The sequence below is a fragment of the Alexandromys fortis genome, unplaced genomic scaffold (assembly GCF_014885135.2).
Source record: "Alexandromys fortis isolate MF-2015 unplaced genomic scaffold, M_Fortis_MF-2015_v1.1 scaffold_101, whole genome shotgun sequence".
NCBI lineage: Eukaryota > Metazoa > Chordata > Mammalia > Rodentia > Cricetidae > Alexandromys > Alexandromys fortis.
The window spans coordinates 1,745,451-1,763,592 of NW_026067983.1; the positions used below are offsets into that span (position 1 = coordinate 1,745,451).

Sequence of the window (18,142 nt, forward strand, 5' to 3'; positions counted from 1 at the left end):
TTAAGATGTTTCCACTGTCAACAAAAGTTAATAGTCTTGCTTGTGAGACTCACAGATAATATCTGGGAGAGGAATAAGGCAATACTTGGGGGCATATATATGCCCGAAGCATGTTTCATTGCTGTCTTAATATTCTTAGGTGTCTGTATATAAATGAATATTATCTTTACACTAACAACCTTCAAAGCACATATCAGTAACTGTGGTGAATTCTTGATTCCCAACTGCTTGGAGTCTTCATCCAGACCTGTGAGTGAGGCACTCCTCCCCTTTTCCATGTCCCTTAATCTTCCCTGACTTATGACCAGCAAACTAGAGGGTCAAAGAAATATGTGGTGTTGTGGGAAAATTCCAGAGAGCTGGTGCTAGGAAGTTGTTTGGGGAACCTGAGCATATATTCAAAATATTTTTAATTCCTCAGTAGATATGGATCATTGCATGAGGTGTCCAGAAAGTCATTATACAAACACAGAACAAAACTACTGCCTCCAGAGAGCAGTTACCAAAGCTATGAAGACCCTTGGGGATGGCACTCACCTACTTGTTTCTAGCTATTTTAAGTTCAGGACTAATTTGTAACAAAATTATATACCAAAAATAAGTATTTTTATTTTAAGAATTTTATGGATTTCAGTGTTGCTAACAATGTTAATATATATTGAATCTGTTTCAGATTATAGTTCAGTAAATATGTAAGGAATATCTACTGTTTTGTTATTGTGTTGGGTTTAATAATTGTATGGTAACAGATACAGGCATAGTGTTTTTCCTTGAAGATTTAAAGTAATAAGAATATATGTCCTTCGCCTCCCGCTTTACTGCCTTTCTGCTTGCAAAGGATGCACAGCTGGATTTGGTCTGTCTGTCTCTCCTTCTCTATGCCATTAAAAGTACTGCTGTAATGTAGAACTAGTCTGATATGTGTATGCTGTTTGAGGGCACACAACACTCATACCAGGTAGCTCATATACGTTAGCGCATTGGTACTTCAAATAACTTTGCTTCTCCCAATTTACTGGTAGGAAGATTGAGATGAAGGCATATTCTTCTCTGTTTCAAAATTGTTAAGAATATTCTCTTTGATTGAAATACAGGCCCACATTATCCATACAACTTTTGAGCTCATGTCTTCTTTTCACTCCCAACTGTGCAGACCCACTTGCCAACATGAGAGTTGATCTTGGGTTTGAACACAGTCCACGAATGAGGAGAATTCTGAGCTTGTGAGAAGAGTTCACATGAACAGATGAGTCTGTTCCTCCGTAGCGTAGATTGCTCTTAGGTGTGCTTTCGTGCCCCTCCCGGGTCTAGTAATAAGAGTGGCTTTGCTTCAAGACTACCATCCCCTTACCTATTATATAAGAATGATGTTTCTAAGCATGACTTGTTCTTTAGAAGCCTGAATCCATGTGATCTTGCTTCTGTGACTGTATGCAGTTTGAATTCAAGTGAACTTTGCCCATTTGACCTTGCTTAACCCCCAGAGTGCCCTCAGCATATGATTACCTGAGGCCCTGAATAAAGATGGCTATTGCATGAGACCTTAGTCTGCTTCATTTTTGGCTGCATTCTCCAAGGTTCAGTAGAGTGGTACCAATTGTAGATCCCTTCTCAGTGGACATCCTGTTGGTTTCTAAACCCTGTCTAGCTTTTATGCCTTTGGATCAGGACTGTGCCTTTAGCTGATCTTCTGGTGAACAAAGGTCTTGCCTCCCAGTGCTTTTCTAGGAAGTACCTGGTGCTGCTTGCATCACAGATGTTCAGAAAAATAGACGATAACTAAATGATCATGCCCAGTGAGAGAACAAAAATATAAACCACATGGCAGGTTAAAATTGATTAGTTGTATAGTGTTTAGAATTTTAAGTTTTATTATTTTTTTTAATAAATCTGGTCTGTGTTGACAACACCTTTCTAATTTAGGGTAGACCTTGTAACTTTTCCCATGCTATAATGATTGCTGAATATTCTGTAATTTGGTATATTCTAGCTATTTCCCTCTTGAATACTAATTCTTGATGGGTAACAAGTACTTTGATGTGATTTCTTTCTTGTTTCCTTAGCATTTTTCACACTATAAAACTTTGCTATGATAAAAAAAAACTTATGTCAGATGCAAGAGTGTTTTCTACTGGCAAATTTACTACTTACTGGAATAATGGGTATTTGGTCCATCTTAATTTATAATCAAGTCAACATCTTTGGTTTAATATGGAAATTTCATTGTGAGGAAAACAAAATCTCATTTCATTAATATTTGACTTAGGTTTTTAATTTCATACAAACATATGACTCACATCTCCAAATAGGAATAAAGTTCCCAATCTAATTTTCTTCTGCTACTAATTTTTAACTTGATTTAACTTAGCATCATTGCTTACATGGGTTCCTACTTATGGTGTACCATGGTTAGTGGGAAAGATATATAGAGAGTGGCATTCTCATGGCTGTCTTTTGTGGGGGCTGCCCCAAATATAGTTAATTACAAATTACTGTTACACTTATGTAAAACCATGCAACCCCAGCATTTCCTTTTCTTAAGGTAGCGTGTTAAATTTGGGCTGTGTTATTTAATGTTTAACTCTTTCCAGCTTTTACTCTGAGTGAAAATGAAAACAATCTTTTCAGAGCTGTGTGATTAATTAGTACAACAAAACCCTGGGCTGACTGATATGTTCGTAAACATCCACTGAACAAAGAAGTACTGTATTTCCCACCCTGCCACAAACTGGCTGAGCCCACCCAAGCCTGCTCTGCATGTTCAGACAAACCCCAACAATGTTAAAGTGGCAACAGACGCCAGCGCCAGCGCATTTTATCTACATGTACACAAGCCGTACAAACAGTTCCAAACCACACTTGATTTAATATGCTGACTGTATCTTGGCCAAAGGGTCAATATTCTGAAACTTTTCTTAGAAAAGAGCCCCTATGGAATTCCTTCATTAAAAGAGCTTATTGATTTTTTTCAATATTGCCCTTCAGCAAGCCTAATAATTCAGTTTTGTGACTGAAGAGTGTTATAAAAATTCATTTTATTCTTTCTTGGTTATAATTGTACAAGCTAGAGTAAACTTATGCTATAAAAATGGCTCATGGTGCCTCTTTTCCTATGATGCTTTATATAAAAATACAAAAAGAGAAGTTAAAGTTGAAAATCATTTTTAGCTGCTTTTAGTTAGAATTGGTTAATATTAATTCATATAAAGCTCTGTGCCTTTTTCCTGGTCATCATTTATTGTTTTCCCTCTGTTTTATTTGTAAGGGCAATTGATTTTTCTGAAATGGAACTTCTTTTACTGACTAATAATTTTCCATTTTATTTGGAAAATGCAGTCCCCACCTTGCAGTTTGGAACATCAATGTACAGGTGCCGTTCACTCACAATATTAAGAAAATTGTGTCTGTGTTCTCACTCTTGTTTCTTCTTCTCGTTGTCAAAAGGCTCGGCTGATAGGAAAGTGTCTGAATTCCTGTGTGCACACACATGAAAGGATGTAGAGATGCTTTTGAATGGGCCTTGACTGGAAGGAATAAGATAAATTACATATGAACAAATTTGGATCAGCATTGTGGAAACTTAGGACTTATTGTGTTGGCTTTAGTGCTTTACGCACATGGAAAATGGATGGCTTCTTTGTAAGCGTCCTTTCGTGCTTGCTTAGCATTGTGATTTTTAAGTATAAAATTCTTTTGAAACTTTTGAATGAAGTTGAAAAGATGAGCAAGGGCAGTCAGGTTTCCACTGGGCACAAGTGGACCTCTCTACATCTGTGGTATGTCCTTGTCAGAGGTCCCTTGTTAATGTCTCAGTGAGGGCACCACTCATATTAACCATGTTTTCTTGGACAATGCAAAGTGTCAGCTAAGATTTACTCAGAAACCTTGCTGTTTTGATGTTTCTGGCTTTTGACTGATACTTAATTTTCCACATTCCCCCCATTAATACCAAGTCTTCTTTGTACATAATAGGTTTTGTTCTTTACTGTCTTGAAAACAGTGCTGTGCTGGTATCTTGTTTGAATATGTGAGAACATTTGCGTCAAAAACATTTGCGTCAAGCTTTCGTTAATGAGAATAGGATGGCCGTAACATAATTTAAAAGGAACTTGGTTTCTTCAGCAAGTTATTGTTAAGAAAGATGTAAATTAGAAAGCTAAATATTTGGGTCAAGATTAGAGAAAATGGGTTTTCTTGTTTGTTTAATCAAACAAGAAAGTAAGTAATTTTCTTACTTTGTCATCAGCGAAATGTCTGTTCAAGGACAGGCAAGGGAATCTGTCATTTTTAAAAATGTCAAAGGTCATAGTGAGCTACTAAGCATCAAATAAGATGATAACAGATGGACGCCGGCCACCTGTGCTTTACTCTGGAGTAGTATTACGAAAAGCCCCAAACCCAGGTATAACATGTATATTCAAAGTAATGACATTTTTTTTTCTAAAGTACATGGACGTAACTTGAACCTTAGAAGAGAATATTTCTTTCAAACTTACTTTTCTGGGTTCAAAATGAATACATGCTTAAAATGGAAAATAATATGTTACCAGAAAATAGCAAAACATGCGTGTGGCTTCCACTACAATGTGTGTCAAGACAGGATGCCACGTGCTCACATCTCACACTCTGTTCTAAGGTAGGAATTTCATCTGGCACCTTGTGTCTCATTTTAAGCGTGCTTGCCATCTGATTATATACAACGTCTTTTTAAAAATCCGCACCAGTGGGATTGGGCTTGAGTTTCAACGTGCACAGATCAGAGCAGCTTTCTCCACAGGAGGGAGGCTATGCCGACATCATCACATGTTTGTATTTAATGTTCTTGCAAGCCTGTGTTCACTGGTTTCCTGTAATGATGGCTCATCGGTTATTTTCCTCTTGTTTGCTTCCCACCTTCCACGTTTGTCATCCTGATGATAAGAAACCGTAGGATGTGACCGAGATGGTGCTCCAGGCTCAGCACTGCTGCCCCTTTCTATTTTCTCTTTTTTCCTTGGATAGAGGGTCTCCTCGTGGAGCCCAGGCTGACTTTGACCTCATGGTGTTTCTGCCATAGCCCCTCGAGAGCTGGAGCTAGAGGCGCGGACGCTCACTTTTCCTCACTTGAGAGTCTGTTTAATGCCACTCTTAATCTTTGAGGGATAGAACGTAGAACGTAAAATTGCTTCTGATTCCCAGACCTCAACAGAATGTGGAAGACGCTGACCTTACTTTGAATATATAGAGCTTCAATGCCAAATATCTTTCAGAAATACCAACCTGTGTCTTAAATATAGTTCTTATTTACCTGTGAGCTCCAAAGCTTTGATATGAGAAGCCAATCCAGTAGAAAAGGAGGCCTGGTGGAATAGGCTTGAAGTGTCCCAGAAAACTGAGAGTGTTTCTCTGGATTCTCTTTCCTCTAGAACTAACCAAGTGTTGCTAGTGTTCGCTTTATTTATCTGAAGGGAAAGAAGATGAGAATCACAAATTAAATTTTGTCTTCCTTCATAACCATTCAGATTTATTGACTATACATTCATTTGCTCATGGAAGATTTTTATTAGAATATCACTTAAGTTTAACTTTCTTAAAAGAGAATCACATGGAACATCACGTCATATTTCAAGGTCGCTGTTTAGGGCACTACTTTTTTTAATTGCTGTTTTAAAACATTTGACAATAATCCCACCATGTATGTGTGAGCCCAGCAAAATTACGTAGACTCACTCTTTTTCCCTGGGTGTTCAGACTTGCCCAGTTCTCTGGAAATTATTCGTATTAATATTCTGAATAGGAGATACTATCTGGATAGTCTGTTGTAAAATTTTGGGTCCTTTTCAGATGACCAGCATTTCAGTAGTAAATCCACACAGTTCCCGTTTTAACTATCTTGTGTTGTTTTCCCAAGTGTCCATTGCATTTCTCAAAATTACTATAGTTTTATTTGGATCAGTCTCCCATGGCTCAGCTCAGTGGCCTGTAAAGTACCTAGTTTATCACTTACCCCCACTCTGAGAGTTTGCAGCATGACATTTTGGTTCAGATCAATTTGTGTGCAACTCAAGGGGGTTCCTTGGAATGAAGTTTATAAATAGCCCATACTGTTCTACGACCATACTCCTCCCACCCCTTTTCCCTGCTCAGCATTCTCCTGGAAAATATGAGACCTTGCCACTCCTTCATATTTTCAGTGACTCTGTTTATGTCCAGAACAGGAGAGGAAGAAGGAACAGTACCAATGCTCCCCCACATTTCAAAGCCACTACAATTTCTGATCAGTGGGGAATGTGCCCCTCTAAGATTATTCAGGGTCTGCTGTTCCCCCAGATGCTGTCATGGCCACTGTCATGGCCACCACCGACACATGGTTGTTTAGAGGAAAGCATGTTCAAGTATGAGCACGAGAAGACAGGTGGAATTTCATCTCTCCTTAGTCATTGAACAAATGCTTTAAAGCACCGATGAAGGAAGTGCTGCACTAACTAACGCTCTTGAAACAGAGATGATCTAAAGAGAATAGAAATGCAAGGAATCAAACAATAATTTTAGAACTGAAAAAATATATCCAAATTGAAAAAAAAAATTACTTTCTGTGTAGTCCAGAAATCGACCTGTAATGCTTCCTCAGTTGTTCTCCGCTGTGGATCGTCAGGTAGCTCACCTACTGACAAGACTGGTCAACCCTTGAGTTCCAGGGTCCACCTATCTCTAGCGCTCCTTTCCTCCCTACCAGAACTGTTTACGGTGAGTCCCAGAAGTCATCCTGATGAGCACTTTGGTGACTAAGCTGTCTCCCCAGCCCAAGGTACTTCCTGAATGAGTAGAAGCAGAATCAGTGTGGGTAAAAGGACTAATGAATATCTAGGCTGTCGTTTTCCCCAAACCCTTACAGAGTGTTCGTCAAAAGTAGAAGTCGTCCACATTGTCACTAATTTCCTCACTTACCGCTTCGCTGGATCTGTACGTACGAATGGTCTCATTCTGGAACCTTGAACTTGTAATCCTCCTGCCTCAGGCTGAGAATATAGGCAGGTGCCACTGCACTTGCCTCTTTTTATCACAAGTTTTGTTTGAGATGCTTCCTTGCCAAGTAGCCCCAGCTGAACTGATTCTTGCTATGTATGTGACCCAGGCATCCTTGAATTCATGGCACTCAGCTTTCCAAGAGTTGGAATGATAACCATGTGCTACCATGCCCAGTTTTCTTATCACATTTTGTGTGTTGTTTTTGAAACGAAAGACATTTTAACTTTATTTAATGTATCCTGATATTCTTAAAAAATGTTTATCTTTTGTTTTGGCCTGCAGGTAATCTGAATATTGATACCTGTCTTGTCATGTGTGGTTAAGTGTTATGTGTTGCTTTGTCTTTGATAATTTAGCAATTGGATCCTGGAGCTTGATCAGATTTAGAGCTATATTTTCCCTAAGACAAGAGAAGGCAAAAGTAGTTAGAGGTTCTTCCTAACCGCAACTTCTGATACTGACTGCACGTGTTCTGGAAAGGGTGTGAGTTATGACATATTCATTGTATTAATTAGTTTTCATACACCAGATATATTCATACGAATTAAAAAACATTTGTACATGTGTGTGTGCGCTTGTGTGTATATATGTGTTGGTTTATGCCTGTGCACATGTAAGTACACAGGCCAGAAGTTGGAGATTTTCATACAAATTAAAACGTGTATGTGTGTACATGTGTGTATAATATGTATGTATACATGTGTGCATGTGTGCATATTTGCATATAGGGGTTTGTATGTATAAATGTTTGTGTTGTGTATATGTGTATACATGTGTTTCTGTGTTTGTGTGGTATGTTTGTATGGGATGTGTATGTGTACATGTGTGTGTTGTGTTTGTTTATGTGTGGGGTGAATGTGTACCTGTGTGTGTGTGGTGTGTATGTGTGTGTGTGTATACTTGTGCCCATGTATGCATAGAGGTCAGACAAAGTCCTACAGTGTTCTTCTTATCATGCTTTGCCTTATTCCTTTGACATAGGGTCTCTCACTAAAGCTGGAGTCAGGCAAGGCTCAGGAACTGTCCTGTTTCTGCCAGTCCATTCCTGAGTTTTTATATGGTGTTGGGAATTCAAACCCAGGTCCTCAGGCCTTTACAGTATGTGGTCTTTCCCAGTGAGCCAGCTCCCTATTTCATTGTAAGGTGGACCAGAACTAGAATGGCCCATAATCATTCACTGGTTTTACTGGAGTTGGCGATGTTGCTCAGTAGGACATTTGTTGGATTTTCTTAAAAATTTTCTTTTCTCAGTTCATACTTGAACATACTACCGGGGAATGACCTAATGCTTCCAGAAGCATCTCAGATATTGAATTGACTTTTTTCTAAGACTTTATTATTAAATGCGTGTTCAGTTCCTGGTACTTACAGTTGTTAAACGTGATGTTGTTTTTACATGTCATCTTTAGAGTATTGGGAGAGTCTGATAAACTGGAAACATTGGGGAGACTTGCAGATAAACGTGCTGGTTGTTTGGGGTCCGTTTTCTTTCATAGTTTTTCATGAGAAGTAGAAAGACTCAGTGCTTGGGTGGCTCACCATATCTTTCTGAACTCACCAGTCTCCAATTGCCACAGTATGTAAGAAGATTAAAAGAAACTGAACTATTACCTCAAAAGAGTTACACTGCTCGAGGGGGGCTAATCAACTATGGTAGGCAATTTGCATATTTTGTAAAGAGAGGAAGCTTTTATAATTGCCACATTATAGAAAGTTAGTGTCAGCTAAGTAGAGATTCCAATCTGGCTGTGAATCAGATCACTTTTGGAACTTCCCAAAATGTAGGCTAGAAGCTTGATGAGTCGTTAGCAAAACTGCTCTGAAGAGCGTGGAGGCAGGGACAAGCATGGCTTGTGAGTGACTTCTCATAGTCCACCAGACGGAGCCTTGAGTCTGAAGAGATAGTTGGAGATTTCTATTAGTCTGGTCTTGGAGGAGGAGCAGATGGTGAAATTGCCATTTTAAATAGAGGACATATGCATATGGTCCTTAGAAGGTATAAGAGGGCAGACAGCTGGTGCGTTTCAGACCACTGTGTGGTAAACAAACGGTGGGACCTTGATTACGTGAGCTGGTCACACAGGGAACGCTACCATTTACCAGTGTTCTGTCTCTCATCTTGAATCTAGATCCTCTTCACTTAGGTTTTGCTCTCATGATCTTTAAGGTTGGGAATTTTAGTATCTTTTACTATTAAGATAGTTTAACGTATTTGTCTTTGTATCTTATTTGTTTTGTAAAGTAAGGACACTTTTTATTCTGATGTTTTCAAGCTTAAAGCTTGCAAGAACCTCACAGGAAGCTGCCGTGCCTTCACCTGGTTTCGCAGATCCATGCCGTGGCAATTCTTTGCTTCATTACTTTATTATTTCCATATGGGTCCTTCACTCCCCGTCCACATAACTGTGTGCTAAGTGGGTGATGGATTAGGTGTGTGCATTTATATTGTTACATAGCACTCTGATTCCAAATGCTATTCCAAGAAAATGCTAATATAATGATTCGTACTTTCGCAAGGATAATCAGGACAAATACTAAAGGCTTAAATAATTACCACCAAATGAAAAAAGGAACATTAAATTCCTGTGAACACTGAAGTCATTATGAACACTCTTTGCTGACAGTCATAAGAATTTAGATGGACATAATTTGAAACAAACACAGCATTTTAAACTGATATAGAATAGAGCTTATAGACACTCATAATTTAAAACAGCAGCTCTACTCATGAACTCTAAAAATTACAGAAATGTTATCAATTTTATACAATTTGTGGAGGATAGATAAAAATACTTCTGACCTGTAAATAATTTAACTATTTATTATAAATATGACAGACTTAATGAGATTATAAAATTCTGTTTAAAAATTTTCAGATACAATTATGATTTAGCAAGGAAGAAAAGACTTTATCCTTTGTTTAGAAGTTTATATATATAGAAGACTAGAGCTTATAAACAAACTTAACAGAATTATTGCAAGATCCGGATAAAAATAATTTTGCACTGAAATAGAAAATAAAATTAGAATGTCAGTTGACAGTATTACCAACGAACCATTGTAAAACAACTCTGTGCTAAATGCTATAAACCACTGTTAGCTTGGAATAATTAAGGAAAATATCAAAAAATTGGGGACTGAATCATGATCATTGAAAAATGTAATATTTGATGATGTTATTTCTTTAAAAACTCTGAATTACAGAAACTTATTGGAAAATTTACATGGCAATGAAAGATTCCTAAGTAAAAGTTCTATATTTAGAATAGTTGAAATACAGTCTAAGATAAATGCCAAATATAGTTAAGATTTAATTGTTAGTATACTTTTTTTTTTAAAAAGGTAGAAAACTGCCGGCTTTAGTTTTGGTACTAGTAATTTACCTTGAGCAGAGTGGGTATACGTGCATAGGAGTATATAATAAAGCAAAAAGGGAACAATTTATATATTTATTTTATATTTGAATTAAAATAATTCAATTCTTAACTATATGTAGTTTATCAATTTGTCAAAAGTGATTTAGTGCTTTAGTGCTGACACACTGACTGTTGTGTTGGCAGTTACTTTGTAGTCATAGATGCATCTTTTTGTGTATTAGACATATTTAGAAATATTCCTCGGCATTTACAACGATGCTGGAGAGACACATTTCCTTCCAAGGATTTAAATTCATGTATATTGATTGTGTTGACTTCATTTCAACAGACTCTGAATGGAGGCTGGTTGCCTTGTCCTCAAAGTCTTTTGGGAGGGGGTCTCATGACCTTGGCCTTGATGGATCTCCTGCCTGAGCCTTTCCTACTCAACACTTCCTACTCATTTTGCTGCTTATAGATCACACTATGCTTATGGGTACTTTCCTGACACCAACCTTTTTCATCTTGTTTTCATTTTTATCTCTGTGAATTCCTTCAGATTCCTTGCTTCCACTCCTAAGCAAAGCCTACTCACCTTTCCAGGGTAGGTTCTAATCTCGTTTGATTAAACAGCGTCACCTGTTTTGTCAGCAGTCTGTCTTTGATAACGTGGTGATGTTCCACAGCACTTCCAGGCTGACTACTTTGTCTCTATTCTTAATCGGACTGGATTTTATTAGGGTTGTGTGCCTACAGACTTCTGGGAATAACAGAACCTTAGCAAGTAAGCAAGTAGATGCCTGAGAGAAGAGGTGATATAATGTAGCATAGCTTAGTGCAGAAGATCTGCATTCAGAAGAGGGATGCTCTCCTTCGCAATCCACTGGAATGACTGTGTTTACATTTGCGCAGTTATCCCGACTGCAGAGTCTGAGCAAAGAGTGTGTGATCAGCTTTTTATAACAACTATTACAAGTGTGGTATCCCTCTAGGAAGGTGTGGTCTTTATGGATACCTGAATATAAATATCCTGGCATGAAGGCAGGAGTAGTACCACTTTGATAATGATATATGCTTACACTGAGGCATTGAATGTGAGGATGACAATGAAGGAATGTCGGAATGTTTGCAGGGTCACCAAGTGCTCCATGTTCTTTCCACCATGCCCATTTTAGTCTTCCAAGGCAGCTGTAGGTCTGTAAATGTAATATTTTGGGATTTGTGTTCCTTTTCTACTACTAAGAGCCCTGGGATCTTATGAGTGTCTGTCCCCTTCTCTGCAGTGAAGACTCTGACTTACTGTACATATTCACAATAATTCTTTTCTCCATGGTCTTCATGTTCTCCACATTACTGTAACTTTGTAAACAAATTCCTGATCAAATTGAAATTAGTAAAAGGAGCATTATCACTCAGGTGGTATTATCTTAACTGTCCTATCTAGCTTTGCTTGAAAAAAATATTATCAATTGATTAATTCCTGTAGAAAACCTATGACATAAGCCACCCATGTATCATGCAGCGAGGTTGGTGCTGACCCAGCCAGGTTTGACTGGTAAATACTATTTTCAATTTGTTTTTTATCTTCTTAGTTCAAGACTCTGTAGTGTAGTGTACTCGACAGCTGTAGTGATGTTCCTTAGCACCTCAGCTCCCTCTAGAGAAGGACTTCATGTCTTTTGGGAGAATGCTCAGGAAGTTCAGAGGTGAACGCCACCATGTCACATGGTTTATATTTAAACATTTAAGCTATCTCAAACAAGCTAACAAGTTTGAGAAAAATTCAGCCATTTTCATTTCCTGTGGTAAGAATCCCAACTGGAACTGAGCTGTATTGAATTGACCATGTAGGCACAAGCCAAAGAAAAACCTGGGAATGGTTTGAAGAAAATATCTGTCTATAAGTGGGACTATCTGATAACCAGGGAAATTCCTCCTGGTCAAGAATGGTTAGCGGTGGTCACATAGACGATGGTCACTTCTAGTTACTCCTTGTAAAATGTAAACCAAGAGCTTGTCTATGTGCTGGATGGGTGCCTACTGCACTGTGTGTGATGTGAGGATACAGTGGCCTGGCTGGTACAGAATCCAGGATGCCTCAGCCTGTAGCTCAGGTTACTCTACCTGGCCTGGAGCTAGACTCTGCCTCATCTTACTCAAGGGGGATGAAGATCAAGCAACCACACGTTTTTAGATAATAAGGCTTTGTTCTATGTTTTCTTTGAATGATAAAGTTTAAAAACTTTTTTACTTTTAATTTCAGAGAAAATTTCACAAGAGATTTGTGTGGTTATGAACACAAAAGATGAAGAATCTGCAGGACATCTTCTCAAGGAAGTGCTAAAAAAGGAATTAAATGTAAGTATTCAAAGACTGGGCAGGAGTAGCTGTCACAAATTCTTGTGGCATGAAAGTATCTTCCTTGACAAAGCCCACAAATCATTCAAATGTAATGTTGCTAGCTCCTCTTTCCCTAAGATCCTTCATCGTCTCAATACTGTGATTGGAGCATGCTCCATCTTGTCCATTCTTCCTGGGCAGTGGTTCTTCAACTTCCTAATGCTGTGACCCTTTAATATGGTTCCTCATGTTGTGGTGACCACCAACCATAAAATTATTTAGTTGCTACTTCATAACTGTCATTTTGCTATTGTTAAGAATAGTAATGTAAATATCTGATATGCAGGATAGCTGATATGTGGTCCTTGTGAAAGGCTCATTGGACTCCCCAGGGGTTCTGTGGTGATCCACATGTGACCAACTGTTTTAGTAAGATTAGTGGCTGGTTCTGCTGGGTATTCTGGGGTACATAAAGTGCTTTTTAATTTTATAATTTTAACCCTTTTATTTAACAATTCTTGTGCCACCCATGTTCTTAGTATTTGCTGTTACTTTCATTTTCCTCTTCAGAGGTTGCTCCTTTTTAGATAGATGGACATGATTAATTATTACTTTCTCTTTGTTTTTATTTGTCTAGAATTTTCTTACTTTCCACTTTGTGTTTCTTTTCAAGCCTGAGAAAATCCTGTTAACTCGCTACTTTACTCTCCATTTCTGCAATGAGTGGGGTTTTGTCCTGTTGTTCTACGCGTTCCGAAGCTGATGGTAAATAGTTTCATTTATCGTATTAAACCTTAGGTTAGTTTGAATCTGATTTGTAGATAGGTCTTCCATTGAGTCACTACTTATGGGAGCATCATTTGGCTTTTTATTCCTTCATTTCTTATACATCTTTGAGATCCCGCAGGTATTCTTTAAGACAGATAATTTCATGTGCTATTAAGGGGAAATTTTGGCTTATCAAATAGTTTCTGAATGGGGTGATGCTCCTCCTAGAGTTGTTTTCCAGAGAAGGGCACTGCGGTCCTGGTGTCCCTGGGACGTCCATCCCTGCCGTCCTTCTGCTGTCATGGACCCTTTTTTACTCACAATCGGATTCTTTTTATCAGTCTAGGCCTTTCTGCTGAAGCTTTGCCCCACAGGAGTGTTTCGGCCGACAGCTTTGAGTGTTCTGTGCCCCCAGGACCACAGCACGCCTAGCAAAGTGAGAACGTTCATGCTTCCTCATGCTGTCGACCTCATTTTTCTACACCTGAAGTTTGGGTAGCCTTAAAGAATCTTGGTGGATGTTGGAAGGAACTGCCCTTCCTGCTGTGTTCTCTCTGGCTTCTCGCTTTGCTAATTCTTAAACCACACACACTCACCAGGATGTTTCTCTCTTTAACTGCTGTGGTCAGTGTTATCATCTTTAGAGTTACCCAGTGAGCCTCTCCTTTGTTTTACAATTAAAGAAATCTTCTGGCTTTTAATTTGAACAAGGCCATGTGATCAGTCTGTGAATGTAGGTGTTGGTAGATGCAAAATGCTTTTGTTAATTAATATCTCTCAAGCATAGATGAAAGAAAAATATCAGTATGAAATCTTGAAGTTTGACAGGATTGTAGTAAAGTCTGAAAAGAAGTAGCTCCCTTGGAAAGGAATTTATCTGGTTTTATATAGATTTCTCTTCCATTATGAAAGCAGATTTATTTTGTGGTATTGCATTTTTCAGTCCATAATTTACAGAAAAGCACAGAATGGTGAATATTATAACTCTTTACAGTGAGAGCTTTTGTCTGTCTTTGAAAGAGCGTATAAAAATGATGAAGTCACACGGCTGAACTCTGCAGGGTAGATCGATGTGGGTGTGGAGCTCTTCCTCACACAATGGGGGACTGTTTCCCTGATGTGAATAGGAGAAATATTTCCCACTGAAGCTGAGGGATGAGACTGGGTATGCGTATACTGATTGTCTGGGAAGAATTTTGCAGCATAGATTTGGGATGACCCAAATGTCTAACTGTAGCATAATGCAGAACACCAAATTCATGTACAGGTGTTTCTAAGTTAAACGGTGAGCCTACTTGTTAAGAGACGCATATCCTACCACACGCACGTGGATGCATGTGCCACTGATACTAAAATCATGGGACTTCAGTGTTGATCTTGCTGTCGTCATTTGGTTGATTTTTTTCTTCTGGGCATTGACTTTCAGAGAGCGTTCTCTAGAGGTACTCCCAGGAGACACTGATGAGTGGAGCCTGTTTGGGTTTGATGTGAGAGGCCCCTCTAGACGGGTGTGTTTGAACACGTGGTGTCCCATTGGTGGTCGTTTTAAAAGTCTCTGGATCTCATAAGAGGGGAGATCTGATAGCAAGCAGGTCACTGATCACAGGTTTGAGAGTTACAGTCTGGCCACACTCTGGCTCAAGTTGTTTTCTGATCAGTAGTGATGTAGCAAGCAACCTCAGTTCCTGCTACCACAAGCAGGAGCTGTGCTGGACTCCTGCCTTCAGCACTGACACACTGTGAACTGTCCAGACAGGGGGACAGAACTGATCTGTCCTTTCGTTGGTTGTTTACATCATGTCTTCTGTCACAATGACAAAAAAGTCACACTGCGATGTGGGGCCGCTGCTCTGACGGTACCTACACTAGGTAGCTTGTAGGCTGTTGGATTTCAGAGGGATGTGGCTTCATGGAGCCCTAGAATTCTGTATGCAGAGCTTCAAAGCCTTCCCCCCGCTCGGACATGCAGGAGTAAAAGTGTGTCCAGTAAAAACTGTTCAAATGTTTCAGAGAGGGATGGAGTTCTATTGAGAATTTTACTAGAAACCATTTACATGATAATGTGAAAAAGAATCTGGCTACATCTTGCCTGTGTCCTGAACTTTCTTGTGAGGTGGAATGCAGAAGTGATGGGAGACTTTGGTAAAGGAAATTTTCAGACAATGTAGCATCCAGTCTGGAGCACTATCGATTGCCAGCTTTAGAGTGAGAGATAATAGAAGGAAGAGTGGGAAGAAGTGAGAAACTCGCCTGCTAGCAAGAAAGGGGCATGTGCTGAGAATAGCTGTGGACGATAGGTGGTCTGGTTAACAAGACTCACATGAAGAGAAACCCTGTGCTGTGTTCTGCAGGGACAACTGGAATGGTTCCTGATGAAGGATGTGTTCTCTCTTCCTGCCTCACTGACACGGAGGTTACCGCTATGATAGAAAGTTGTCCCCCTTGTAGTCCGTCTGTATCTTGAGCTTGCAGCAGAACTTGGCAATGTCCACTGGATTCTTATTTTACTAGCATGCAGCTTGCACAGAGACCTGCAGCAAGGCTTTAGAAAGCTGCTGTGGTAATCTGGAGCTGGGATGGGTTACCTGCGATGAGCTTCCTGATGAGCCAGACGTGCAGCTGTGATGTGGAAGGCAAAGGTGCAGTGAAGACACCATGTGGTGCTGCCAAGATTGTTGAGGAATGGCTGGAATTCATGGGACAGCTCCAGAGAGAGTGTATGCATGGTGCTGGTCCCAGGGTGAGAGAGGCAGGGCTACACATTCTCACTGTAGCCCAGATGGTTTCACCACAAACTTTTGATGTCAAATATGTTGCTATAGGTTTGCCGTTTGCCCTTCTGAGTTTTGGCCTCATTTTGGTCTAACATTTCCCTGATATGTCTACATTACTCCCTTCAGGAATGGGAATGTTTTCTTTGCTCCATTGTAGGTTGGAAGTGTGTTACTTCTTTGATTTGATATGGCTCACATTTCAGAATTTTTCTTGAGTCTCCAAAGAGATTTGGATTTTTGAATTTGTTGAGGACTTTGAATTTGCTCTGAATGCATTTGGTAGTAATGAAATGGCCATGAATATATTGGGAGCAAAGGTAGAATTATGGTTTGAATGACACATGTTCCCTACAGTCTCATGTCTTCGAATAATTAGTCTCTAACTTTTATCACTGTTTTGAGAAGCTGGTGGAAGGTAGGTGACTGATTGGTGGACTTTGGGAGTTTTTGGTTAGTACTTCTTCTGTCTTCCTGATTGCTGAGACTATTTAACCAGCCACCACCTGACTTTGCCATCATGGTTTCCCCACTGTTACTGGCATTATACCTTGACATATGAGCTAGAATAAATCCTGCTCCTTAGGGTTTTTCTCTCAAGTGTCCCCACAGTCAGAAGAAAATTTACTAATAGCAGTCTTCAGTCACTTCTAACTCCTAGAAAATGATGGAATGTTTATACTACTCTAAAAGTAGTGAGGGATGCGTAAATAGATTTGATCAGCCTTTCGTTAATTTCTTACTTTATTGACTTACAAGATAGGCAATGCCCGCTACAATCAACAATTGGCTATTGTGAGTTGAGCAAAGCAGATGTGACTCTTAGGAACTTATTGTTAAATTGGATAACAATACAGTGCATAATAGTAAATACAAATCCTAGGATACAGCTGGGTCCTGAATGGGTTGGTTCTGGAACTCCGTATGGGGTCATGAGGGGATAAAGAAAGAACAGTCACGGGTACAGAAAGTCAGGGATTGGGTGGGCAGTGTTCTCTGTGATGGAGCAGGATGAACTATGCACAGCAACGTGGAACCTCAGCATGTTTATTATGTACAACACCAGAAGGAGGAGTTAGGGAGTCTCTAGCAGCAACCATCCAAGAGGAGGAAGCTGCAGTTGTTAGTTTTTGTGTACACTGGCCAATCTTTCATAGACTCTCATACTTGGACCAGAGGAAGGTTCCACTGCTCCCTGAGCCTTCCCTGGAGGAAGGCTTTGCCAGCTCCCATGGATCTGAACCATCAGGATCCTTGATATGGGGAAAAAATCATCTCTGCTTAGATAAGAGAATTATGGAAAACAGTTTTTGGGAGTGAGAGTCACTAAATGTACTCTATCAACATACACACTGTTTTAGTTAAGCCTAAAAGGGGATAGGAGATCTGGAGCAACTTAAAGGTCAAACCCAAAGAAGCCCTGTTAGGAAAGGTACTCGAAGAGCTTCATGCAAGGAAAACAAATCAGCGTTCAGTGATGTGAGTGGAGACGGAACAGTGGGAGATGAGGTAGAGGTAGGGACCGAGCCAGTGCCAGCCTTGCAGGTATGCTCAGTTGACCGCTCTTACAGCTTCTTTTTTGCTTTGCTCCACAGCACAATACTGTGGAGAGGAAATGAGCTGGAGAAATCTGTCCAGTCGTCTTTGTGGAATGTTCATGCTGGCTGCTGCTGACTTGCTCCACATAGGGAAATCTGTAGGGTTTAGAACTTTTCACATTCCCCCTAAAACACATAAGTACATTCAGTTCAGTTTGGATTCCTATAACAAAAGAGATGAATGTTACAAGAAAGGCTGACCTACAGCCTAAACGATTAGGCACCGTTCAGGCTTTTTATGTATTTGGCTCATCAACCACTTCCTGTTTCCCAGAGCACAGAATTTAATTATTGTTTTCTA

General features: G+C 39.5%; 1 protein-coding gene across 3 annotated transcripts in view; it reads left to right on the forward strand.

Annotated features, from left to right (window-relative positions):
- The window catches only part of Crppa (CDP-L-ribitol pyrophosphorylase A), a 234,378-nt gene that overhangs the window by 73,994 nt on the left and 142,242 nt on the right, over positions 1-18,142 (forward strand). For all 3 annotated transcript variants that reach the window (XM_050158666.1, XM_050158664.1, XM_050158665.1), the window contains exon 6: positions 12,628-12,722. In XM_050158666.1, coding sequence (XP_050014623.1) covers positions 12,628-12,722 — 95 coding nt within the window. The remainder of the gene's footprint in view (positions 1-12,627; positions 12,723-18,142) is intronic.